Below are 27,612 nucleotides of genomic sequence, written 5' to 3' on the forward strand. Positions count from 1 at the left end.
CTATCTTTTCATGTGTAGAAACTAACTAAAGAAAAATAAATTTCTATGGCTAAAAAGTTTTAAAAAATAGCTTTTTTGTTTCTTTTATCTCAGTAGAGTGCCGTCGCATCATAGCTCACAACTACCTCAGACACTTGGGCTCAAGTGGTTCTCTTGCCTTAGTCTCCTGAGTAGCTGGGACTAAAGGCACCCACCACAACGCCTGGCTACTTTTAGAGATCAAGACTTGCTCTGGCTCAGACTGGTCTTGAACCTGACAGCTCAGACAATCCACCCATCTCAGCCTCCCAGAGTCCTGGGATTATAAGCGTGAACCACCATGCCCAGCCAGCATTTGTTTTTAAGATGTATTTGGGATCTCCAGAATGTAGCATTTATACCATCACCAAATGATCCAATTCTTTTTGAAATATTGTTCATTACTTCTTTTGTAACTGTTCATAACTCTACATACTCAAATCATTTTAATCGTAGACCTGGTGAATAAGGTGAGAAAGTAAAAATGGGAACCTTCCAGGGTGGATGTCCAAGCGGGTTACCATTGTAGTACCTGGCTTGCTGATGCTCGCTTCTCAGGAGAAATTCCAAAGGGAAGAGGTAAGCTCAGCTGTCAGTTACTAATAGCTTCTTGCCTCCCATTACCCAAAGACTTAAGGAGGGAAAATATCGACCTTGGCCATACCTAGGTACCTTTTGAGGAAAAAATAGAATCCCTGATGCCTATGCCCTACTCCTAATATGTGATTGGTTGGTTTGGGATATGAGGTGGGATTTTTAAAGGTTCTCCATGTGATTCCATGTGCAGCCAAGGGTGAGAACTACTGCTTAGGTTTCGCTTTGAATGTGCTCACCAGAGAATCCCATTATAACGCTGGCTATTTTGGGAGCTATGAGAGCAGTGACCTGAACAATAAATTTGATAAAATTAAAACAAAGCCAGAACTTCTCAATCTTTGTGCTATATATTTAGTAACTGGCATAGCTCTAAATTGACTGTTGAGTTGAGGGTAGAAGATCATTTGGAGCTTAACTGCAATTATACAGGAACAAAATCAAAATAATCAACATTATAAGGAAGGTTCTATAAAAATTTACATGTGAGAAGTGATCTGACTTGATTTCAACATTATGAGACAATCTGGTGTCTTTGAAGACAAACTTCAGTTGACGTCCTTAGACTGATCTGAGGTGTGGAGGACCCAGGAGAAACGGTTTGCTTTTCTGCTCAGTTTTGTAGTCTACAGTTGAGCTCATCCCTTGTCACACAGGTCAGCCCCCGTGTCTCCTTGTCTGCTTACCTCTTGTCCAAGCTGAACCTGCTTCTCTGTTCCTGTGTGGAGCCATCTACAGCTTGTTATCACCATGCCTTCTTATCTCTGTCATTCCCCAGTTCCCTATTAAGGTAAAACTGAAACTTATTTAACATGCCCATCACCTGTGCTACTGTTCTCAAGGGGAAAGGGAGGGGAGGAAGCTGTCCTGTCAGCCCAATCCTTTGATACCAGGGAGTTTTATATACATATTTTCACTTATGGTGATTTTCTGGAGCCAAAGCTTCCCAATCCAGAATGGTATTCTAATATGATCACTTGCGTGTGAAAAACAAAGGGTGGCCTTGGCAGACCCACAGTGGCCATACCTATAGGAGGATAGGATTCTTTATAGATGATTTTACTATATTCTAGGGATAGCTTTCGTTAGGAAACATGATATTTAGCCTGTGGCCTTATGTAGATAACATTATTGCTGCTACCACTACCACCACTATTACTATACTTCATATTTTACATGCCAACCCTTTCTGAATGCTTTATGGGTATGAATTTATTGTCTGACAACTAGATGTATTCCCACCCATGGGCACTGGCAGGTGCCTAATAAATGCTTGTAGTATAAATGGATGAAAGTTTAATCCAAGCAACATGGGTAGGAGTAAGCTGAAGTGGGGGGAAAATGAGAGGAACTAGTTCTGGCTCCTCCTCCACAAAACCCAGGCTGACCCCCTTACTGTGATGATGGGAGAAAAGTGCAGAATGATCCTGACTTAAGAATCTTCTTAACTGCAAACATTTCTACCCAGAGGGTTGGACACCCTTTTTCTGAGCCAATTTCACTCTTTCCAAAAGGCCTTTTGGTTCCAAATACACTAGGAACCAGTGTTAATTGCTTTTTGAAATATCATTTTGTCAGCTTCGTTTAGATGTGGTAATTTGCAAAGCAACCCCCAGCAGCTGACAGTTCATCCATAGCTGTGTAGTGTTCAGACGGTTCCTGGGATTCCTGCCCACCTCCTTTGCAGCTGGCAGTGTTCGCCAAACCAGGGTATGTGCTCAACTGGGATTAACTTGGAACCAGTAGTGCTGTGTTGTGTCTGAGATTTTTGAAATTCTGAAAGGGTGAAGGCCCAGTCCTACTTAGGGCAGAAAACTGTGGTAACTCATAATTTAAGTGCGGTAATTTGTAATTTAAGAATTAGCAGCTGCTTTAAGATCACCTAAGCGACACTGCCTGGATGAGGAAATTGCAGCTGACAGGTTTGATGACAAGGTCAGCTGGCTGGTAGCTAGGAGGCCAGGTCTGGAATCTGTATTCTCTCTATGGCATCAAACTGTGAGCTGGGGTCTCTGGAGTTGTGGTGATGTAGGTATTTAGGTTGGTGTTTGTTGCTTTTGAAGCTCTTTTCCCTGGCCAGTGACTTCCTGAACCTCCTTCAAACATGCTTCAAGGTCACAGCTCAGACCAAAGTGTTTACAAAAAAAACTAGGCACTTATAAAGAGGAATCAATGCCAGCTCCTGAACTTCTGGTGCCCCAGCTCCAACCAAGCTTAGCAAACCAAGGGAGAGATGAAGTGGTCTCTGGAACCAGAAATTTCTAGGTTTGGATGCCAACAGGAAAACACGAATCCTGTCTGATTTCTTCAGCAGGCTGAGGCTGCAGCTGCTGCTGCTGCCACCTCCTGGGAGAAGACAGACCTTAGTTTCATACCCGATGCTAATCTCAATGTTCACCTGTGACTTGGGCAAAGGCCCCAGTGGGGCAGGACTGAAATTCCTTTGTCCTAGAAAATAGAAGGGATAGCCTGTTACTCTGCATGCAGAATGTTGATATTCTTTGCTTTTTATGTGTTTCTTTTGGCAATGTTATACTTAGAGAAATGATTTCGAACAACAAAATTTAAATGAGTTAATAAAGGAACCACGAGAGAAGAGAAATAATACTGAGGTAGAATCATTAGTTTGAGGGATAGATCAGAGATTCCTTTTCTTGGCCTTCTGAATCCTGAATCCTGGGGAGACGTTAGGAGTGCATACGATTAAGAACTCCACTAATATGACAGAGAGGACACATATAACTTCCAAGCGTCTCTTTTTACTTGCAGGGCTGTAAGGAGGATTAATTGAGATAATGCACATTAAATTCCTGGTATACAAGAGATGTTCAATGAGAATTATGTTGGGGCAAGTTCACTCTTCTCATTCACATGGTGATTTCCTTCATTTACTGACCCAAAAATGGGTGAACAGCCCCAATGCCAGTAATCCTTTCTAGTCTTCTGATTTACAGATGATCCCTAAGAATTTATTTATTTATTTTAAAACATAATTATAAAGCAGTGAGAAGAAATTCAGGAAGAACTAAGAGGTTCAATTCGGGAAGCATTTCTTGATATGTGCTAGTCATAGAGGATTTAAAGGATAATAATGTAGGTATAGGCCTCAAAATTTTCCCATTAAGTATTTTAGGAGAAAAGTGACCGAGAATTAGGAACTTAGGCTCTAGGTTCAGATTTGTAAACAGCCCAGTTGTATAAATGACCTCAGACATGATAGTTAATGTATTTGGGTACTAGTTTCTTCATCTGTTACATAATAATATCATAAAGGGAAATTTTTTATTTATAGTAGAGCTTGCCTAGAAGACAACACACTGAATTCTGTGCTGTACTTCAACTGTCCTAAATAAAGTTGTTAAAAAACCATGGATTTGGGGTAATCCTGGTAGGCTAAGGGAAAACCCTTCCAGAACTTTTCTGAAGAGTTTTTTTCCTGACCAATGAAATATAGGTCTTGTTTTAACCAATCATATACAGAGCTATGGATTTATTCTGGCCCATTCTGAGTGTTTATTTTTCTTCCTTTGCTATAGTTTGAATGTTCATATCCCCTCCAAAATTCATCTTGAAACTTGATCTGCATTAATGCAACTGCATTAACAGGTGGGGCTTTTAGAAAGTGATTAGGCTATGAGGGCTCTGCCCTCATGAATGGAGTTAGTAACCTTACAAAAGGACTGTAAAAAGCTAGCTAGACCCTGTTTTTGCCATCTGTCCTTTCTACCATGAAGGATATAGCAACAAGGCACGGTCTTGGATGCAGGGAGACCAGAACCTCACCAGAAATCCACTTGCAGGTGCCTTGATCATGGACTTCCAGACATGATCTCACAGCCAGTGAGAATTTCTGTTCTTTATAAATTATCCAGTCTTAGTTACTTTGGTATAGAAGCATGAACAGAAAAAGGCACTCTTTATTAGTGAAATAACTATGAAACCCCTTTCTAAAAATTAAAAATACATGCCTTATGCTCTCAGCCAATGAGTATGTTTCTTTGCCTGAAAATAAACTCAGCTGTGTTTGTTTTGCTTTTTAACGCTGGTGGCCTTTACCATTATTATACCTGAAAATATCTTATATTTGAACAATCTTTACAGTTTATTTTTTTGAGACAGAGTCTCACTTTACTGCCTTTAGTAGAGTGCTGTGGCGTCACAGCTCACAGCAACCTTCAGCCCTTGGGGTTAGGCGATTCTCTTGCCTCAGCCTCCAGAGTGGCTGGGACTACAGGCGCCCGCCACAACGCCTGGCTATTTTTTTGTTGCAGTTTGGCTGGGGCCGGGTTCGCCACCCTCGGTATTTGGGGCTGGCGCCCTACCCACTGAGCCCCAGGCGCCACCCAATCTTTACAGTTTAGTAATTCTGTTCCCATTTATCAACTCATTTGAGAAGAAATGTTATACAATCAAATAGGATGGGCTTTTGAACCAAAGATATTCTGTCTCTGTCACTGTTTAGCTATATCTCCTTGGGCAAGTCATTGTATCAGTCAAGATCCCAGTCTCTGCCTAAATTCTCTTCCTTTGCATGCCTGGCTCTTTCTCATTGTGCAAATAATAACTCAAATATTATCATCTTAGAGAAGCTTTCTTTACCATTCAACCTAAGAATTAGGAGCGGCGCCTGTGGCTCAGTCAGTAAGGCGCCGGCCCCATGTACCGAGGGTGACGGGTTCAAACCCGGCTCCGGCCAAACTGCAACCAAAAAAATAGCTGGGTGTTGTGGCGGGTGCCTGTAGTCCCAGCTACTCGGGAGGCTGAGGCAAGAGAATCGCTTAAGCCCAGGAGTTGGAGGTTGCTGTGAGCTGTGTGATGCCACGGCACTCTACCGAGGGCCATAAAGTGAGACTCTGTCTCTAAAAAAAAAAAAGAATTACCCCAATTCAGGCCAGGTGCAGTGGCACATCCCTATAATCCCAGCACTTTGGGAAGCCGAGGTGAGAGGATCACTTGAGGTCAGCCTGAGCAAATAGTGAGACCCTATCTGTACAAAAAGTAAAAAAAAATTAGCCAGGCATGGTGATGCACACCCACAGTCTTAGCTCCTCTGGAGGCTGAGCCAGGTGGATCTCTTGAGTCTGGGAGCTGGAGTGATCTCTGATTACACCGCTGTGATCATATATTTATTATATATTGCCCCACTGAATGTAAGCTCCATAAAGTAAGTAGGGCCCTTGTCTAGCTTGCCTGTATACCTTTCTCTTTCTTTCTCTCTCTCTCGCCTTTCAATAAATTTTTCTTGCAGGAAAAGATAGTGATAGCAACAAACCATACACAATCTGTTACTCTCTTTATCTTTGGGAAGAGTTTAACACAAGAAGCATGTTGAAAAGGCATTGGAGTGTGAAAGATGATTGCTTCTGGTGGATAACAAGAGGACTAGGTCACTAGAGCTGTTGTGCTGCTATTGATCCTTGAAAAATGATGATCCATTGTCCTGTCTTTCATGAAGCCCAACACTGTCCCAATCTTTGAAGTGGGAGGCAACTAGAGAGACTATGGCTGCTGACAGTTCCCAGGCCCTCCCACAGAGTTCTTACAATAAGGATGCCATCACCTAAAACCAGGCCCAAAGAGAGAGGAGAGTTAAGGTGCACCTAGGATATCTGAAGGTCTAGCTACTAGCTGCCTCCTGCAGATCTTCAAATTTCTTTAATCTTCTGTTTTATCTTAACATTTATATGAATTTCTGGCTCAGTATCTTTATATGTCCATCTGTATTTATGTTAATATAGGAATGCTTTAAATTATTTTGTCATTTGTAAATCGTGTGTAGATCTTTTCATTCTGTGAGGCAACTGTACCTTAAGGATACAGATTTGTAGTCTGAAAAGTTGTGGTATTCTTCCTTTATAATGCAAGTCTCTAATTCAAGTTCTCTTTTAGCACAATTCATTCATTTCCTTTTTTCTTTTTTGAGAAAGAGTCTCAAATTGCTGGGTGTGAGCAATCCTCCTGCCTTGGCTCCATGAGTAGCTAAGACTATAGGTGCCTGCCACAATTCCCAGGTGGTTTTTCCCTTTTTAGTACAGATGCGCTCACACTTGCTCAAGCTGGTCTCCAACTCCTGACTGAGCTCAGGCACTCCTTCTGCCTTTGCTTCCTACAATTCACTCATTTTCAATAAATATTTATTGAGCATCTACTATGTGCTAGACCTAACAGCAGGACTAAGGATATAACTGTGACTTCTACCTTTATGGGAACTATCATGTAGGGAGAAAGAATGAGAAATAAACAAGAAATTCTATTGTAATGTTTGTTAAGATAAGGAGAATTCAGGGTGCTAAGGGAAATTAAGGATATGTCACCTAATCCCAAAACAGAGGAGAAGAGGAGTTTCCAGGACAAAATAGAGAAGAGGAGTTTCCAGAATGAGCAGGAGGTAGCCAGGGGAAATATGTCGGAGAATATTTCAGGCCTGGCTTAGTATGCCTTGGAGGCTATAGAGAACCCAGAACCTACAGGAGCTAAATGTCACGTGCTAGTTTACTGTGACTAATGTAAAGAGTGCAAAGGAGAAAGAAGAGAAAGAGAGGAGAGAAATAGCGCTCGTGCAAATACACAGGCTGGAGAGACAATCAAGGCAGGCTACAAAAAGCATGGTTAAACAGTTCAGCAGGGAATAGAAAGTCACTGAAAGGTTTTAAGCTTGAGAAGAACTGATGAATTTGAGTTTCTAAAAAGGATTGTTCAGGAACCATAACTATGTCTGGAAAAGAATAAGGATTTACATTAAGGTAAGAAGTGAAATTAACAAATCTGGGACCAAACAAATTGAAACTAGTCACTATCTTAATCTTCTCCCCTTTAAAGTATCGCTTTTCTCCAAAGAGAATCACTAATTGTCTTTGGGACTAACATTGTTTTGTCTTCTCCCACTGACTCTGTCTGGCTGTTCCCCAACTCAAGTCACTGGGTTTACAGCACTCACTCAAGGAAAACATACTTTTCCAACCTTCTGTGACATAAAAGCACATGTAATTTTTAAGAGATAGTGTCTCACTGTTTCCCAGGCTGTGGTGTGATCATAGCTCACTGCAGCCTCCAACTCCTGGATTTAAGAGACCCTCCCATCTCAGCCTCCAGAGCACATGTAATTTTAAAGGTCAACATTCTTGTGTGCTTTCTACTTGGTGTTCTTGATCTGATATCCTAGTGGAGACCACTATTAAATTTCCCCCCAAAAGAAACAGGATGTGAGGAAAGGATTGGAAGAATTGGGGGCAGGTTTTGACTTGGTTGATCGCTCACTGAGAAACTCTTTGCTTTAAGATTTCCACTCTGCGGGTGGAAATTGTTGACACTGTCCAGGCTTTCAAGGAGAGACCACTATTAAATTTCCCCCCAATAGAAACAGGGAGTCAGGAAAGGATTGGAAGAATTGGGGGCAGGTTTTGACTTGGTTGGTCGTTCACTGAGAAACTCTTTGTTTTAAGATTTCCACTCTGCAGGTGGAAATTGTTGACACTGTCCAGGCTTTCAAGGAGTCTAACTCTCAGATAATGAGTGACATACAGTTTGGCACTTGCAGTAGCTAAGCCAATGATTAAATATGCATTACTCTGACAAACAGGTACTTGATGGAAGCATTATCTAAAGCTGCCAGATATTTAGACCCAATGTTCCTTTTGTGGTAAGAAGCTGGTATGATTCCCATAATGTCTTCAGAACACAAGAGCTGCTATTCCCTCTATGAAGAAGGTATGCTCTTTTTCTCCAACTTATCTCTCTCTCCGAATTTTCTGGCTAAATTTCTGTTAGACTTAAAAGTGGGCAGATTTGCCAACTCGAAAAATGGTGACCCATAGCTTCCCAACTCAGGACTTTTCTGGACTGTGGGTGAATATCATTCCTGAGCAAACCAACGCCAAAAGATTAGGAGAGGATTCAGGAGAAATGTTCACAACGTAGGGCGCCACAGACTGAAAACTGAACAGCGTTCGAGGGCACACAGATTCTAGAAGGCAGGGACAAGACTTTTAAAACCAAGACAACTTCAGAAGGACAGGACATTAACTACAGCCCTCCAATTTCCTTCATGCTGTTCCTGAAAGGAGGGAAAAACTGGCTTAGGGCGGTGGTTTCCAAAGCTGCACAAGCGTCCCTTTTCAAGTTTGTCTTCTCATTTTCCCTTCCGGGTCCGTAACTACTGTTTACTTCTTTTCATAATATCCTTGGCTTTTTCCTTACCTCCGCTTGTAAGAAAAGTCCTTTGCGCCATTCTCCTCCTAGCCCCACGGAAGAGCTCGCGGGCGCTCGTACCTCAGACCCAGTTTCGGTCAGTTCACCAAGGAGGGAGCAGCGTGGGAAACACGAAGATAGGACTCTGCGCCGGGGCCCTGCACCGCGGGGGAAAGATGGGAGCCGCGGCCCCTTTAAGAGCAGGCCACGCCCCTTCCCTCCTCCCGGCTCGGCCCGCGGTCGGTGGTGGCCGCTACGGAGCTGACAAGATGGCGGCTGGAGGGGCTGTCGCTGCGGCGCCTGAGTGCCGGCTTTTGCCCTATGCGCTACACAAATGGAGCTCCTTCTCCTCCACCTACCTTCCCGAGTAAGTGCCAGACCGTGAGCTCGTGCTGCTCCACTCTTTAGCGTAAGCACAGCTGGGCCAGGAGTGCAATGGAGGGCAACTGAGCAGAGAGGCCCAGGCGGGGCCTGGCGAGGGGACGCGCGGCCTCCGGAGTCTCAGTTCTGCTGCCCAGAGCGTTGTCTGCCCTCGTTCAGGAAGGAGCTGGGGTCCCGAGGGCGAGCCCACGGGGCAGGGGCGGGGTGTGTGGCGGGTCTGGGCGCGCGTAGGAGGACTGAGAACCCAGAAGAGCAGCACCCGGGGATTTAGGGGTTGAGGTTGAAGAGGACTTGGGGGGCTGGCGGCTTAGGGAGGTGGGGCAGGAGTTGGAGCTTTCGGGCCCGGCCCGCGGGCAGACTGCTAAGGATGTCCTAGGTGGTGCGAGGTGGCCGGCATCGGGGGACGGTTCAGTCGGTTGCTGCCGGGACGAAGTGTAAAGCTAAGAGGAGTGACTGCTCCTGAGGAGAGTCATTAAAAGTGATTAGCACTAGAGGAGTGGCAAAAGTCACGCAAGGTTGTAAAGTTGTGGAATTCGTCTGAATCTTGACAAGTGGGCAGAAGTTTTAGTATTGGCAGAGAGTATCTTTTTCTGGCTGGAAGTTCTGAAAAAGGGAAAGGGAAGGATGGACATTACGGAAGAACTACAATACGTTACAGCTTATTAGAAGATGGATTTGTACAGACACAGACCAGTTTCCCATCCTAGAAACTGAAATACAGACAGAAAAATCTGGCTTTAATGAATTTGACTTCCAACACCGGCATGGTCTGGATTCTCGATTTAGGTGTTAAAATAGATCCACTGCATCTATCATATGTTTTTCTCTAGCTGAGTCCTTCTGAAATACTGGCACTACTTCTTAACAGTAGTTTGTTTATCTTTATTTTATATTAAGAGAAGGAGCAGATCTAACTCCAGTTATATATGCAGATGGAGAAACTGACTAGGTAAAGGTTTAAGGTCTGTGCACATCCTGAAGAAAGTGCGAGTTGTCCCCTGACCATCATCTCATAGGCCCAGAAACAATTTTATGAACAAAACAAGTTAATAAATAATATATTTTTATGTTACTAAGCAAATAGTGACTAGATTTGCAAAGATTCGCAAAACTTAAATGTTTTGCATCTGTATTTCAAAAGATTTTCACATTTTCCCAAATTTGATTTCTCTCGTCAAAATCAAGAATTTCAAAATGGAGCTGTAACTAGAAGAATTTAATTGTCTTTACTGCCAGCTGATCATTTTATTCAGCTGGTCAAGGATTGGCAGTCAGGTATTCAGTAGGATCTGGCTCAGTGAAGGGTGCCAGGTGACCTTTGGTCTCATCTGGCCTGTGTGGCCTATCGATGACTGCTGTATGGCCATATCCCTGATTGATGCTGGCACCCAGCTTTTAATTTGGAAGTGAGCCAGGTAAACATTTAGCCATCAGTTGGAGTTGAAATGTGGCCCGGTTACTTGACCTCTGATTTTCTGGCTTAATACATTCTTGACTCTGAATATATTCAGTGTTTTTTTGTACCCAGCTTAAAAAAAGACAGTAGGGAGTTGAGTTTGTGTTGATTGATCTAAGAAGTGTAGAAACATTTTATTTAGTTTAGGATTAGTCTATTTCTAGGATGTTACTCCTTGATTTTCTGGTGTAGAGGTTAGACGGAGATATAACAAGTATACCATCTTTGTATAGACATTTTAAGGAAGAGTACATTTCAAGCAGCAAATGATTTAGTGGGATGGCAACTTTAATTTGACTTGTGTCTTGTCTTGGCCCTAATTGAAGTGGGAAGAATGCTAGTTTTGGAGTTAGAGGTGACTGAAATTGGAGAAATGTATTGATAAGAATTTTCTCAAGGATGTTCACACAGCAGTATTTAATACCTGTGTAACTTTTATTTACGTACCTTATTTAATCCTTATGACCTTCTGTTGACAGATGTAGTATAGTTTATATATATATATATTTTTTTTTTTTTGGTTTTTTGGCCGGGGCTGGGTTTGAACCTGACACCTCCGGCATATGGTACCGGCGCCCTATTCCTTGAGCCACAGGCGCCGCCCTATAGTATAGTTTATATTTTTTAAAGCATAAACTATTACAATAGAAGAATAATCTGAACTTTTTTCTTTGAAGAGGTATAGGTATAGTTGAGCATTATGTACCTCGAATTGGAGAATTTTATCTGGTGGGTGTGTGTGCCATGCCTGAATTGTAATGTTCTTAGTTTTGAACTTCTGTTAGTATGTAAAGATACTATGCTTTTATGTATGACAGAAGATGAAAGGAAAGGATTGATTTTGCTTACCTTTGCCCCAAAATCCTCTTTGGCGGCAATTGCTGAATCTTTATTGGCAGTTGAAAGTCCTATTAAGGTACTTCCTAAACAGCTTTAGTTTTAGGTAAAGCCATTTGTTGACATTATCCACAAAGTAGCAAATATTTATTGACCCAGATTGGGCATTTGAGGTGGTACTAATAAAACTGTAATAAAATAGTATGTAATGTGTTTTACATATGCTAGGCTGTTTTTTGAACACTTAAGTATATTAACTCTTTTAATCCTTTCAATAATCTTATGAGGAATTTCTGTTTTCCAGATAAGCAAATAGGCATGAAGGGTTTAAAACTTGGCTAAGGTCTTAGAGTAGATGGAGCCAAGATTTGAACTAAGGCTGTCACAGTCTGTGGTCTTAACTATAGATAGGGTTTTACTGCTTCTGCACAAACATACAGTACAGAAAATCAGAGATTTAAAAGAGTGCTTCTATTAAAGGCATTTACGTTTTAGTTGTATAAAGGTATGTGAAGTCATGAAAAAAACAAAAATTTCGAACTGTTTTCTTTCTGAAGACTTAGAATTTTTTTCCTTCTTCCAAAGGCAGAAAAAAAACAAACATTTCCCCCTTTAACTCTTTGTGATTTATTTGGATCTTAAAAATGTTAAAGTAAATCTAATTATAGATAACACATTTTTACTTTGAAACTAACAAAATGGCTTTCTTTTATTTTTCAGTGTGCTTAAAGGTTTGCCTGTATTTTAGTCTTTTCTGAAATTTACACCTAATTTGGGAATTAAGAGTAATATATTTACTTAATTAATAGAATTATATATACTCTCAGATGTAAGCATATTTTATAAACTGATAACCTCTATAATCAAATGTTTATTGTTGTAGCTAATAATGATGCTAGCTACCATTTATCAAACACCTATTATACTACGTATGTATGTAAGATGCTTTTTTTTTGTAGACAAGATCTCACTCTGTTGTCCAGGCTGGAGTCCAGTGGCATGATCATAGCTCACTGCAGCCTTAAACTCCTGGGCTCAAGTGATCATCCTGTAGCTGAGACTACAAGCACGTGCCACCACACCAGCTAATTTGAAAAAATTTTTGTAGAGTTGAGGGTCTTGCTATTTTGCCCAGACTGGTCTTGAACTTCTGGCCTCAAGCATTGACACTATTAGAGACATGAGCCACATGCCCCAGCCTTGTAAGATGCTTTTTGTATATAGTTTTGTTAAATCCTTATTACACACCTGCAAGATAGTAGGTATTATATCTGTTTTTGCAGATAAGGAAACTGAAGTCCATGCAGATTAAGTAATTTGCAGGTCATGTAGTTTTCCAGAGACTTGACTTAAAAACTTGCACTGTGACTCCGATAATAATCACGATTTATTGAGTACTTTCTATTCTTCAGACAGTATACTGAGCTTTAAGCATTGTATTCTTTGATTTAATCTTAACAAAAGCTGTATTATCTTGCTGTAAAAACAGCATGAGGTTCAGAGGTTCAGAGATGTAAGTTAATATGCCCAGGTCTGAGAGTTAAGTTGTTGGAGATGAGGTTCTGATCTTGGTCTTTCTAACTTTTGTTACAAAAGCTGCCTCAGTATTAATACAGTATTAATACAACTATGATATGTGGGTAATTGGGAATACAGATAAGTGCGTTAGGGTTAGAAAAGTGACAGAGGGAAAGATATTTACATTTATTTTATCTTGATGTTTAAGGTTTAGTGAAAACTGTAAAAACCTTTGAAAGTACTTTTTACGTAGTAATTTCATTTAGATGGAATAGTGTTCCTCAACCCTTTTGGCACCAGGGACTGGTTTCATGGAAGACACTTTTTCCACTGTTGGGGAAGTGAGGGGAAATGCAGAGCTCAGGTGGTGATGTAAGTGATGGGAGCAGCTATAAATCCAGGTGAAGCTGCTTTGCTCATTGCCTCCTAAATTTCGTGAAAGACGTTTTTTACATGGACAGAATGGGGTAGGGGATGGTGGGAAGTGGAGCTCTGCAACTATGGGGATGTAGAATGATTCTTGTTTATATATATCTAATGACTTAAATAATTTAGATGGTGAAATGTGCATTTTTAAGTGTTTACTTTTTTTCTGTTCATCTATTTTGCATCTCACTTAAAATGCAACATTACTTAAAATTACACCTTGTGTACCATGTGATTCATGGTTCAGAATAAAAGTGTTATGACTTGACAATTGGGATTGGAGGTGAACTTATTTCAACACTTTTAAAAACTAATTTTAAGGGCTGGCGCGGTGGCTCATGCCTTTAATCTTTAGCACTCTGGTAGGCCAAGGTAGTTGGATTGCCTGAGCTCACAGGTTCAAGGCCAGCCTCAACAAGAGTAAGACCTTGTTTCTAAAAATAGCCAGGTATTGTGGCGGGCACCTGTAGTTCCAGCTACTTGGGAGGCTGAGGCAAGAGAGAATTGCTTGAGCCCAAGTGTTTGAGGTTGCTGTGAGCTATGATGCTAGGGCACTCTACTGAGAGCAACAAAGTGAGACTCTATCTCAAAAAACAAACCAAACAAAACTAATTTTAGAATGTTACATTTAATAATGAATACTTTTTTTTCTTTTTTTTTTTTGTAGAAACAGAGTCTCACTGTACGGCCCTCGGGTAGAGTGCCGTGACGTCACATGGCTCACAGCAACCTCCAACTCTTGGGCTTACGCGATTCTCTTGCCTCAGCCTCCCAAGCAGCTGAGACTACAGGCGCCTGCCACAACGCCCGACTATTTTTTTGTTGCAGTTTGGCCGGGGCTGGGCTCGAACCCGCCACCCTCGGCATATGGGGCCGGCGCCCCACTCACTGAGCCACAGGCGCCGCCAATGAATACTTTTTTGATATCAAAAAATGCTCTAAGTTTATTATGAAATATTTGCAAAATGACAAATCTAAATTACCTTTGATCCTACCACCCAACAATTACTAATCACCCTTCAGATTCTATTTTTCTTTTCTTTCTTTCTTTTTTTTTTCAGAATTTATTCACTGGGTTTACTGCAACATTTCATTTTTTAAAAAATGTTTACGTGTGTTTATTTGGTTTCCACTTTTTGCCTTCACAAAATTAAAAAGGCTTAAAATTTAATAACAATAACAATGTTTAACATAAGGACTAGAAACAAAAACTTCGTAAAGAATGAACGAAGATAAATACATTCAGAAAAGAAATCAGACGATTGCTGCAATGAAATATTGAGCAATAATAATAATAATAATGCAAAAAAAGTAACATTCACATTGTCATATAAGAGTATGCCTATTATAGAATGACTCTGAGGTTCAATGTGGAGTCATCAGTTAACTTCTTATTTTTTTTCTAAAGTCTCAAAAAATAGGCAACTAATATTTATAAATAAAAATAAAAGATAATTTCAAAAAACAGATCATGCCCAATCTTACAGACAATGGAAAAAGAAGAAATACTTCAAAATCATTCTACTTCATCTGGATACACTTGATATTAAAATTGGAAAAAATATATTACTATAAAGGAAAATTACAAACATTTCACTTATAAATGAGGATGCAATATCCTAAACAACAGATTAACAAGTTGAATTAAAAATTAATGTTTAAGTAATGTACTTTGGTCAAAATTAAATCCAATTTATGTGAGAATTAGTCACTATTTTCTTTTCTTTTCCTTTCCCTGACCCCTTCCCTCCTTCTCTGTCTGCTCTCCCCTTCCCCCATGCCCCACCTTGTCATTGTCCTCATGTCAAAGTTGAATACATAGGATTCATACTTCTCCATTCCTGTAATGCTTCACTAAGAATAATGTGTTCCACAACCATCTAGGTTAATACAAATGCTGCAGAATTTCCATTTTTTCAAATGGGTGAATAGTATTCCATGGTATACATACACCACAGCTTGTTAATCCATTCCTGGGTTGAAGGGCATTTAGGCTGTTTCCACATTGTAGTGTTTGTAAATTGAGCTGCGATAAACAGTCTAGTACAAATGTCTTTAATATAAGGTTTTTTTTTCCTTCTGGATAGATGCCCTGTAATGGGATTGCAGGATCAAACGGGAGGTCTAGGTTGAGTTCTTTTAGGTTTCTCCGTACTTCCTTCCAAAAAGGTTGTATTAGTTTGCAGTCCCACCAGCAGTGTAAGTGTTCCTTTCTCTCCACATCCGTGCCAGCATCTGCAGTTTTGAGATTTTGTGATACGGGCCATTCTTGCTGGATAGATTCTGTTTTTCATTCCAGATATTTTACTGTGTATGTATGTATTTTCCAATTTAGTATTGTCCTGTTTGCTGTGCTGTGTTTTCTTTTTTCTGTTTAATATATAAATATTTTCTCATGTGTTTAGTATTCTTCTACATCGTCACTTGTTGTGGATACATTATATTCCATGTAATGACTTTATGGCATTTCATTTAATTGGTCCCCTAGTATTGGACATTTAGGCCTTCTGGTTTTTTGTTTAATTTCTGTTTGTTTTTGTTGTTCTTTGACCATTATGAGTAACAAGGTATTTTGCCTGACAGCAAAAAAATTTGTAATTCATTGGTGTTGAGTTCCTAGGTGTTGAATTGCTGGATTAAATGTATCACTTTATTTTCCTTCTGTCTGTTTAATGGGTACTCCGGGTTAATTTTGACGTTATCGTTACCAATTTGGAATCAAGAATGTGGTTTTTCTTCAGAAATAGGTCCTTAGAGACGTCTAGGGAATTCTTATATCAAAAATGACATTGCTTCTAATAACTTTTTTCTTCCTCACCTTTCCCTTTATTTTGCCTTTTAAATGAATTTTTATTTTATTAATCACATACATTTGAAAAATAGAAAATGTTTATGAGATTTATTATGTATTTGGTGTATAGGTAGTGCTTATTGTATGTATTGATTTGAGGACTTTTTTTTTTTTTTTTTGCAGTTTTTGGCTGGGGCTGGGCTTGAACCCGCCACCTCTGACATATGGGGCTGGCACCCCACTCCTTTGAGCCACAGGCGCCGCCCCTGATTTGAGGACTTTTTATGGTAAATCCATAGGCTCCCTTAACCCTCAAGTTTTGAACCCTTAGTTTGGAAGCATCCATCTCCCTGGATATGGGGGACTATCATACTCTTTCTTTCCCCTCCTTTCTCTCTATCCCTTTAAACTGAGGTGAGACATAGCTTTGCTTGGGAATCTTACTGGCTGCTGAAGGTTCTGGTTTTCAGTCTGGGAATCCCAAAACTTTAGAAAAATAAAGACACTGTGGATGTATGAGATGGACCAAAGACTAGAATTTGAGTCCTAGACTTGGATATTTGTGACTGTTGGCAAGTTATAATTCTTTTCTGAGCATTGTCAGTTTCCTCATATGTAGAACTAATCAAATGGGAAAATACTGGAAGGTTTTATATAATGTAAAAAATTTTTTTCTGTCAGATGTCTATTATTTGCATTAACTTTTAAGTAAATATAGTAGTTTTTAATAAATGACTTTCGAGCCTGATACAGGGACTTTGTGATGCTTTACATGAATAAGATACATTTCAGCTGTTTGTAACCATCTTACTTTGCAGTTTTTCAGTTTGAATATTATGTTTGGAAATATGAGAGATTTTCTAGATATTAAAGATATTAGAGATACAGCTGTTACAGACATTTTAATATGCATAAACCTTTTTGAAGAATGAACAGTTGAGAATTTAGAGATTCCTGATTACTGGTTTATTATATCAGTCATCAAACTCTGTGATAAGGGACTTTGAAGCAGAAATTTTATAAATTTTTTGCTAAGTCTTGATAGGTTAAATCTTAGGTAAGTTGATACAGATATGTTCTCCAGCACAGGATTTCCCAGGGCATATTCTGTGAATGACTTGTTCCTGAGAATATTGCTCATTGAAGGGGTTGTGTGGTCAAATAAGACTCTGAGAAGTCTAGCGGTATAAAGTTTATTAATATGGGAGATTTTTTTTTTAAAGTAATAGCTTCTGATATTTTTGCACATTGGGGAGAGGTTTCTCTTAGGCAGGTTTTTTGTTTATTTGTTTTAATGTGAACTTCATGACTTATGAATTTTTATAAAAATCCATGAAGTGAAAATAATGTTCTATAAACTATATATTTATAATATAAATAAACAAGGATAGTTTATTTAATAGGTTTTGCTTATGATGAAATAAGGGTTATCTATTAGGATTCGTCCATGTTTAAAAAACATGCACAAGAGAAAGGAAATCTCATTTATTATCTTCATACAATAATAATTTACGTAGTCTAATATAAATCTCTCCTTAAAAAAGATGTTGAATGGCAGCTAAGTAGAGTGAAGTACTCTAATATGATTTATATTTTGAATTAGTTAATTGGGGATTGGAAAATAAGGCTGTACACAGTTTTAATATATGCACCTAGGGCTATGGAGTTTCCTCTGGGATACCGTTTACAAGTTTTGGTATGTTACATGCTCATTATCATTCAATTTGAAATATCTTCCCAATTTTATTTTGGTTTCTTCTTTGACCTGTGTATGAGTGTATTGCTTCGTTTTTGAACATTTGGGGATTTTCTAAGTTTTTTTGGTTATAGATTTCTTAATTTCACTATAGTTAGAGAAGAGAACATACTCTGGATGATTTCAGCTCTTCATTGAGATTTATTTTATGGCTCTGCATTTTGATAAATATTCATATACCCTTGAAAAGACTATGTATTCTGCTGTTACATGTTGTCTTCTCTGTATGTTAAGGTCAAGTTTGTGAATTGTTCAAATCTTCTGTATCCTTACATTGTTTTGCCTTTTTTTTTTTTTTTAACTATTCATTACCGACAGAGGTACCTTGAGATTAAGTGTTAAACATATCCTATTATGATTGTATTAGTATATTTCTCCTTTTAGCTATGGAAAAGACTAAACTATTTCCTTTATGTATTTTGAAGTCATGTTACTAAGAACACACAAACTTAGACTTGTTATATCTTCCTAGTAGATTGACCCTTTTATTGTTGTAACATGTCCCTTTTTATCTGTAGTAATGCTTCTTATCTCTTGCCTAAAAGTCTACTTAGAATATCCATGAAGTCTGACAATTAAGTTTGTGAACTTTCCATTTGTGCTTGTATGGGTAGCATTGTACAAACAGCTTGGTAAGGTTTCATAACATCGGTATATCAGTGTCTCACAGTTATGTTCATGTTGATGTCCGGCAGTTTCTTGATAAGTGGCATTCATTATTGTTGTTGCATGTTTTTATGAGCCATCACAAGAATGTCGGGCTTAAATTAAAGCAACGAACAAACATTAAATTTCTTGTTAAATTTGACCAGAGTGGAAGTGAAGTCAGGGACATGTTAGTCCAAATTTATGGTGACAATGCCATGAAGAAAACAGAAGGATACAAATAGATTAAACATCACTGATGAAGAGAGGTCAGGGCAGCTACAAATGTGCAGAACTGACAAGAACATTGCAAAAATTTATAGACTTGCATAGCAGACTAAACAATCAGTAGAGAAACAGGAAAACCTTAACTGAAAATATTGGCATGAAAAAGGTGTGTGCAAAAATGGTCCTGAAGGAACTCATTGTTGAACAGAAGGAAAGAGCTGCTGCCTGTGAGAAAGTTTTTTAGCCAATAAACAAGTAAGTGTATTGGAACACTTTCCCTACTCATCTGACCTGGCCCCCAAATCACTTTTTTTTACCTGAAGATAAAGGAAATATTGAAAGGAAGACATTTTGATGACATTCAGGACATCAAGGATAATATGATGACAGTGCTGATGGCCATTCTAGAAAAAGAATTCCAAAATTGCTTTGAAGGTGGAGTAGGTGCTGACGTAGCTTCCCAAGGGGAGTACTTTGAAGATGACGATAGAGATAGTCAGCAGTGAGGTTTGTAGCACTTTTCCAGGATGAGTTTGAGAACTTAAATGTCAGACCTTATATATCTGCTTTATTTTACGTATTTATTGTTTACATGGTATAACTTCCCCCTTTTATCATTTTATTTATTTATTTATTTATTTTGAGACAGAGTCTCACTATGTCACCTTCAGTAGAGTCCCGTGGCGTCACAGCTCACAGCAACCTCAAACTCTTGGGCTTAAGCCATTCTCTTGCCTCAGCCTCCCAAGTGTCTGGGACTACAGGTGCCCGTCACAACACCTGGCTATTTTTTGTTGCAATTGTCATTGTTGTTTAGCTGGCTCAGACCAGGTTCGAGCCCGCCAGCCTCTGTGTATGTGGCTGGTGCCATAACCACTGTGCTACAGGTGCCGAGCCATCCTCACTTTTATTTTTGATTCTCCTGTGTTTTTATATTTGAGCTCTGTTTCTTGTTAATAATATACAGATTTTTGTTGTCTGTTTTTAATTAAATCTAAAGTATATTTAGTTATTAATAAATTTGAGTTGATATTTGTTATTTTATTGTTTTTTGTTCTACTGATTTTGTGTTTTATTTTCTCTCCATTCTTGCCTTCTTTTAATTAATCAAGTGTTTTTAAAAAATATTATTTTATTCCTCCCTTTCTGTTAGCTTGTTACATATTCTTTTACTATTCTTTTTTTTAAATTATTATTTTTTTTTACTTTTACTATTCCTCTGATGATTACCCTAGATTACCACAAATATCTTGGTGGTATATTAGAGTTGCATATACATTTGGATTTTTACAAACCTTATCTCAGACACTGTTAGGCCCCTAGGACACTTTATTACCACTTCCACTCTCCTGCTTTTGTGTTGTCGTTGTCATACACTTTAATTCTGTGTTTGAGTCCATAGACTTTGTTATTTCCTACCATTAACATTCATTTAGATTTACCACTTACAGTTTTCTTCATTTCCTCTTGCAGTTTCCATTTGAGGTGATTTTTTCTCTGCCTGAAGAACTTGTAAGGAATCTGCTGGTATTGAATCTTTAGTTTTTGCTTATTTGAGATGTATTTATTTTCATCTTTGAAGGATATTTTAACTAAGTGTAGGATTTGGTGTTATTAGCTGTTACTTTCTTAATGCACTTTAAAGATCTCAGTTCATTGTCTTCTGGCTTCCTTTGTTGCTGTTGCAAAATAAGCTATCAGGCTTATTGCTGTTTCAAGATTGTTGACTTTCTTGTTCAGCTGTCTTTAAAACTTTGTCTTTAAGTTTCAACAGCTTTACGATGGTGTACCCAAGAATGGTTTTCTTTGTATTTACGCTGGAGTTTCTGGCACCTCTTGTATCTGTGGCATGACTCTGATCAGTTCTGAAAAATTTTTGATGTTTTTTAAAATGTTGTTTCTGCCCCATTTTTTCCCTCTCCTTTCCTCTGTGACTCCAGTTAAATCTGTCTTATACTTTTGGTCATATCCCATATATCTCTTAACGCTTTTTCTCTGTCTTTTCTCAATTTTTATTTCCTTTTCTTACTCCATTCTGAGTAGGTTTTAGTTCTAGAATTTTCATTTTTTTCTCTCCTTTAAAATAGATCCTCATTCTCTGGTGAAAATCTCTGTTGTTATCTATTTTCTTGAACATATTAATTAAATTACATTAAATTCTGTGCCTGAATACACCAATATCTAGATCACCTGTAGTCCTATTTCTGTTATCTTTTTCCTTTTTTATTTTGGTATGCCAAAGAATAATAATAGTTAATATGATATTTATATATTAATATCTATTATATACTAAATTATTATATATTCTATTATCAACATAGTATATGTTAATATAGTAGTTATTATTAGGCAACTTTGTTTTCTTTTTTTATTAGATAGTTGTTGATGGAGCGCCAGGTATTATATGCAGAATTTTAGATATAATTACAAATTATGTATCCATAATGATATTCTTCCAGGGAGGATTCACCCATAGTCAGATGCACACATCTGGCCGGCAGATAGAGTAGGGACAGATCACTTCAACTGAGCTTCTGAGGACTGAGCTGACTTGAGTTAGGGTTTTAGGCTTTATAAAGCTTGTTCTGCTTCCAATTTATCCCAACTCGGTAGCTTTCCAGGGATCTCAATTGAGAAAATGGGTTTTTGTAGGGCTTCTCCAGCAGCATGAGAGTTGCTTTCTGCTGGCTTTTTAAAAAAAGACTCTAGCTAGGTGCAGTTTAAAATCGACAAATACCTCAAGAGGAAAATAGGTACACAGCGTCAGACTTGTTTTTCTGTGCCTTCCTTCACTGTGAGATCTTGACTCCTCAAGTTCTGGGTGTCATCAAGTTTCATCTTCCTGCCCCCATGAAATCGCTCACATCATTGCTGACTTCTCTGCCCCCTTCCCCTCCCATGACCTTTCCTGGCTTCTCATCTCCTTGCCATGTGCCATTAAAGAAATAGGAGGCATGTCCAGAAAAGGGAAAGCTGCACAGAACATGAGGCCTCCTTCAAGTGAGTTCTTTGGCATCTCAAGTCTTTTTTTTTTTTTGGGACAGAGCCTCAAGCTGTCACCCTGGGTAGAGTGCTGTGGCATCACAGCTCAAAGCAACCTCCAACTCCTGGGCTCAAGCGATTCTCCTGCCTCTGCCTCCCAAGTAGCTAGGACTACAGGTGCCCACCACAACACCCGGCTATTTTTTGGTTGCAGCCATTGTTGTTTGGTGGGCCCGGGCTGGATTTGAACCTGCCAGCTCAGGTTTGTGTGGCTGGCGCCTTAGCCGCTGCTTAGCTGCCCCAGAAAGTCTGATACCTTAAGAACTTTTCTTTCCTGTTTTATGTAGCTTTTCTAGTTCTGAAATGGGTTGTTGATTTGCTACAGACTGTTCTGTCATAATCCTCAAACAGAAATCTTTCTGGGTCATTTTATTTTGGCATAAACTTGCATATGTCATAGACCTATGAGTTCCTTAAGGTTACATGAAAGTAGTAATGTGGGACTTGAACCCCAGATTTCTTTGGTCTCTTGCTTAGTATTTTCTTTCATTTTGCATTTTGACACCTGAACTGCTTATTCCTGCTATCTGGTGGGAAAATTGTGGAATATAAATACAGCGGACCCTTCAGCAACATAGGTCTATATTTGTGGGTCCACTTACATGTGGATTTTCTTCCAATTCTGCCACTCCTTAGACAGCAAGACCAACCCTTCCTCTTCCTCCTCAGCCTACTCAGTGTAAAGATGATGGGGATGAAGACCTTTATCATGATCCATTTCCACTCAGTGAATAATATTTTGTAATAACATTTTCTTTTCTCTCTCTCTCTTTTTTTTAAAGACAAGATCTTGCTTTATTGCCCAGGTTAGAGCACAGTGGCAGGATCATAACTCATTGCAGCCTCAAATTCCTGGGCTCAATTCATCTTCCTTCCTCACCCTCCTGAGTATAGGGACTACAGGCACATGGTGCTATGCTGGGCCAATTGTTTTTGTTTTTTTTAGAGATGAGGTCTCACTTTTTTGTTTAGACTGGTCTTGAACTGTTAGACTCAAGCAGTGCACCTGCCTCAGCCTCCTGAGTTGCTGTGGTAGGATTGTGCGCATGAGCCATTGTGCCTGACTCCTCTAGCTTACTTTATTGTAAGAATATCGACTGTTTATGTTATTAATAAGGCTTTTAGTCATCAGTACAGTATTAGTAGGTAAGTTTTGAGGGAGTTGAAAATTACACATGATTTTTCAACTACATGGGGGTTGGGATCCAGCCCCAACATTGTTCAAGGGTCAACTTTAATGCTTTTTGTTAGCAGTTTTTAGTGCTTATTGACTAAGAAGAGTTCAAATGAAGTTTCATTTTGTAATTTGTTGATGATTTGCAGATCTCTTTTGAGACTTGTTTATGAAGTCCAGAAATTGAGAGTTTAATATTTGCAATAGGTACATAGTATTTTCTCTTCCTATAATATGACTTTTTACATTATCTGCCTTTTAATTAGAACTTTCATGGGAATATTAGATTTATGTGAAGATGTATGCTTAGGCGGAAGATACTTGGGTTTAATGTTAATGTTTTGGTTTGCTACAGACTATGGACTATGTTAGTATTTACTACTTTTAAAATATTCTTATATTTCTTTAGTATTTATTATAAGTCATTATCACCTATGTGTTTGTTATGAAGGAAGTTGTCTTATATAAATAGAAATGCTAAGTTGTTTTAAGCAACCTTAGATATGTTCCCTTTCCCCTTCCTGTCACTGTCTTCTTTCTTACCTTTTGATTCCAATAGTTTCATCTGAAGAGCCACAGATCCTATCTCCTACTTCTTTTCCAGCTGTCAGTTACATTGTCACTTTCTCAGGAAATCCTGTTTGACTCCCTTCTCCCTAGTTATCTGGCTACCTGTTCCTATTCCCCTGCCTTATAGTTAAGTGCTTTCATAGCAATGTGTACCTATCTTGTTTGTCACTTTTTACAGTTACTATTGATTAATAGCTATCCGCCCCCGCCCCAACTAGACCACAAGCTCAATAGGGAGTATAGATTTTCCTCCCTCATCATTGTAGTCCAAGCATAATATTTATTAAATGAATAAATGAGTGAATTAACTAGCCATTTTGGTCACTTTTCTCTTTTTAATACACTTTTTTTAAGGAGAAAAAATATTATTTATACTGCTATTTCCAGTTCAAATTTGATCTATGGAATTGCAGCTGCTTTTCATTTTATACTTGTTATTTTTTTCTTAGGCTGAAAATGTTTCCTAACAACATCAACATTAATATACAGTAGAACCTCAGTAAGTTGACCGGGGAAGGGATTGTAACAAACTGGTCAACATATGACCAGGAAGGTGGTCAACATGAGGAGCTTTCGATAGAATACATATTGTGCATGTCTGGTCTGTGAACATCAGGTCAGCATAGGAAAGTGGTCAATGTAGGGAGGTGGTCAACCCTGGAGGTTCTACTGTGATTGCTTTTTGTTCCTATCTCTGTGTGTGGTACACATAAATACAATAATGTCAGTGTTTTTATTGGGTGAAATTTAACATTTCTTTGCAGGCTCTTTTTTTCCTTAGAGTGTTTTCCACTGAGGATAATAAAAATGCTGTGTTCTAAAGTCAGTTGGAATAGGTCATTTTTTTGTTTTCTGTGGGTTATGTCGCTTACTTGGTACCCTGTTTCCCCAAAAGTAAGACAGTGGCTTATTTTAAGGTGTGCTCCCAAAGATGTGCTAGGTCTTATTTTCGGAGGATGTCTTATTTTCAGGGAAACAGAGTATGTAGTCAGATTCATTAGTTTCAGGGGATTTCTTTGTTTCTTTCTGCTTTGTTTATATTGTGTAAAATATTTGTATGGTTACGAATTTTAAACTGTGTAGCTTCTATCTCTTGTCCCTTCAACACTTTTCATCCCTCTACTAGGGATAAATATTTTTATTAGCTTTTGGTTCATCCTTCTATTTTATCTTTTTGCAAATACAGGCAACTACATTCATATCATTCATTTATATGTGCCAGTATTTGTTTAACCATTTGCCAGTTGAAGAACATCCAGGGGTCTTCAAACTTTTTAAATGGGGCCAGTTCACTGTTCCTCAGACCGTTGGAGGGCCGGACTATAGTTTAAAAAAAAAAAAACAGCTATGAACAAATTCCTATGCACATTGCACATATCTTATTTTGAAGTAAAAAAACAAAACGGAAACAAATACAATCACACTGCCTCATGTGGCCTGTGGGCCGCAGTTTGAGGACCCCTGATAGGCTGTTCCCAGTTTGGGGTTATTAGAAATGAAACTGCTGTAGACCTTTGTGTACAGATTTTTGTTGAACCTAAGTTTTCACTTCCCCAGCATAAATACCTGACAGTCTAGTTCCTGGATTGTATGGTTAACTGGTTAGTTTTATAAGAAACTGCCTTGTTCTTCTCTGGAATGGCTATTCCATTTTACATTCCCACTGACGATATATGACTGATCCAATTTCTCAGAATCCTTGCTAGATTTGGTATCAGTGCTCTTTTTTTATTTTAGCTATTCTGATAAATGTGTAGTGGCATTTGTTTGTGGCTTTTATTTGGATTTTCCTAATGGTTAATAATGGTGCACATCTTCTCATGTGTTTTGTCATCTGTATTGCCTCTTAGTGACAAGTTTGTTCATGTCTTGCCCATTTTCTGAATGTAGTGTTTGCCTTTTTTTCACTTTTGGGTGTCAACAGTACTTTGTCTATTCTACGTGTAAGTCTTTTGTTGCATATGTAGTTTGTAGATAAGTTCTCCCACTCTGTAGCTTGTCTTTTCATCCCCTTAACAGGGTATTTCTCAGAGCAAAAGTTTTTAATTTTGCCAAGGTCCAGTTTTTCAACTTTAACTTTAAAAGTTTTCTTTTATGGACTATGCTTTTGGCATAAGAACTCAATACTAGACCCTGAGGATTTTCTCCTATTTTTTAAAAGCTTCATAGTTTTATGTTTTACATTTGTGTCCCTGATTCATGAGTTATTTTTTGAAGTGTGAGCTTTCTGTCAAGGTTCATTTTTTTTGCCTTTGGATGTCTAGTTGCTCTAGCACTGTTTGTTAAAAACGCTGTTCTTTTGTTGAATTGCTTTTGCATCTTTGCCAGTAAAAACCAAACTGGGCATATTTGTATGGTTCTTTTTGGGATGTTAGTAGGAATTAAATCTGTAGATCATTTGGGGGAGAATTGACATCATCACTGTCTTTATCTTCCAATCCACGAACACATTATTTAGGTCTTTTTTGATGGCATTTTGTAATTTTCAGGATACAAATCATTTTGTACATGTTTTATTAAATTTATCTCTTATCTTCTTTGAAGCAATTGTAAATCATTTGGTACTTTTAATTTTGCGTTCCACATGCCTATCGTTAATATACAGAAAAAAGCATTTGGCTATTGTTTGTTGATCTTCTGTCCTCTTACAATGATGAACTCACTTATTTTAGGCTTTTGTTTTTTTCTTTTTCTTTTTTGTAAATTTTCTTTTTTTTAATGTAGGGCAGTCATGGCATCTGAAAATAGGGACAGTTTAATCTCTTTCTGAAAATAATTTTGTTTAGTTGAATGTGTCAAGTTTAATTTTTCTGGATTTTGAATTATATTTAGTGTGTCTTTAGTGTTAGGTTCATGTTTACAGGATTTACCTGTGTTTCTTCTACTACTTACATGTTTTTATATTTTATATTTAGTTTTCTGATCCATTTGGAATTTAACATGGTGTGCAGTGTGAGGCACAAATCTCATTTTATTTCTAATTGGATATATGTTTCAACATCATTTATTATAAAGTTCATATTTCCCCCACTGAGTTGTGTTGCTTCTTTGATCATTTATTAAATCTTATGCACTTTGGTCTATTTCAGTATTTTCTATTTTGTCCCTGAATATTCATGTATAAGCACTTTACCCCATTAATTATAGGGACTTCATAATAAGCTTTAACATCAGAGTCTAGTGACTTTGGTCTTCCCTTAGTGTAGTTTTGTTCTTTTTCAGGATTTCTATGGCTGTTTTATTAGTTTAATTTCTTTTTCTTTTTTTATTGAATTATAGCTGTGTACAGTAATGCAATTATGGGGTACAATGTGCTGGTTTTATAAATCATTTGAAATATTTTCACCAAACTGGTTAACATAGCCTTCACCGCATTTTCTTATTTGTTGTGAAGACATTTATACTCTACACTTAGTAAATATAACATGTACCCTTGTAAAAGCACCTTAGTTGTGGTCCCACCAATTATCCTCCCTTCACTCATCCTCCCCCCTCCTCTCTTTTCCCCTCCCTCTCCTCTTTGCCTTTCTTCTTGGGCTATAGTTAGGTTATAGCTTTCATATGAAATTGGTTTCATAGTAGGGCTGAGTACATTGGATACTTTTTCTTCCATTCTTGAGATACTTTGCTAAGAAGAATATGTTCCAACTCCATCCATGTAATTATGAAAGAGGTAAAGTCTCCATCTTTTTAAAGGCTGCATAATATTCCATGTACATATGCCACAATTTATTGATCCATTCATGGGTTGATGGGCACTTGGGCTTCTTCCATGACTTAGCAATTATGAATTGGGCTGCAATAAACATTCTGGTGCATATATCTTTGTTATGAAGTGATTTTGGTCTTCTGGATATATACCTAGTAGAGGAATTGAAGAATCCAATGGCAGGTCTATTTTTAGATCCCTAAGTGATCTCCAAATATCTTTCCAAAAGGCACGTATTAGTTTGCATTCCCACCAGCAGTGTAGAAGTGTTCCCTTTTCT

The 27,612-nt window shown here is 38.3% G+C and overlaps 1 protein-coding gene and 1 long non-coding RNA gene across 5 annotated transcripts in view; one reads left to right on the top strand and one right to left on the bottom strand.

Moving 5' to 3' along the window:
- The window catches only part of LOC128598803 (uncharacterized), a 57,902-nt gene extending 48,959 nt beyond the window's left edge, over positions 1-8,943 (bottom strand). The window contains exons 1-2 of the long non-coding RNA XR_008383707.1: positions 8,809-8,943; positions 1,299-1,394 (exon numbers count right to left, since the gene is read on the bottom strand). This is a non-coding gene — a long non-coding RNA (uncharacterized LOC128598803). The remainder of the gene's footprint in view (positions 1-1,298; positions 1,395-8,808) is intronic.
- Positions 1-27,612, top strand: part of MKLN1 (muskelin 1) — a 365,625-nt gene that overhangs the window by 157,221 nt on the left and 180,792 nt on the right. For 2 of the 4 annotated variants that reach the window (XM_053609580.1, XM_053609582.1), the window contains exon 1: positions 9,057-9,166. The exons of 1 other annotated variant lie outside the window; for it this stretch is intronic. In XM_053609580.1, coding sequence (XP_053465555.1) covers positions 9,069-9,166 — 98 coding nt within the window. In that variant the 5' untranslated portion in view covers positions 9,057-9,068. Of the gene's footprint in view, positions 1-9,021; positions 9,167-27,612 lie in introns of those variants that run through there. One more of the 4 variants, XM_053609579.1, reaches the window with a different exon arrangement.

The sequence above is a fragment of the Nycticebus coucang genome, chromosome 11, assembly GCF_027406575.1.
Source record: "Nycticebus coucang isolate mNycCou1 chromosome 11, mNycCou1.pri, whole genome shotgun sequence".
Lineage (NCBI taxonomy): Eukaryota > Metazoa > Chordata > Mammalia > Primates > Lorisidae > Nycticebus > Nycticebus coucang.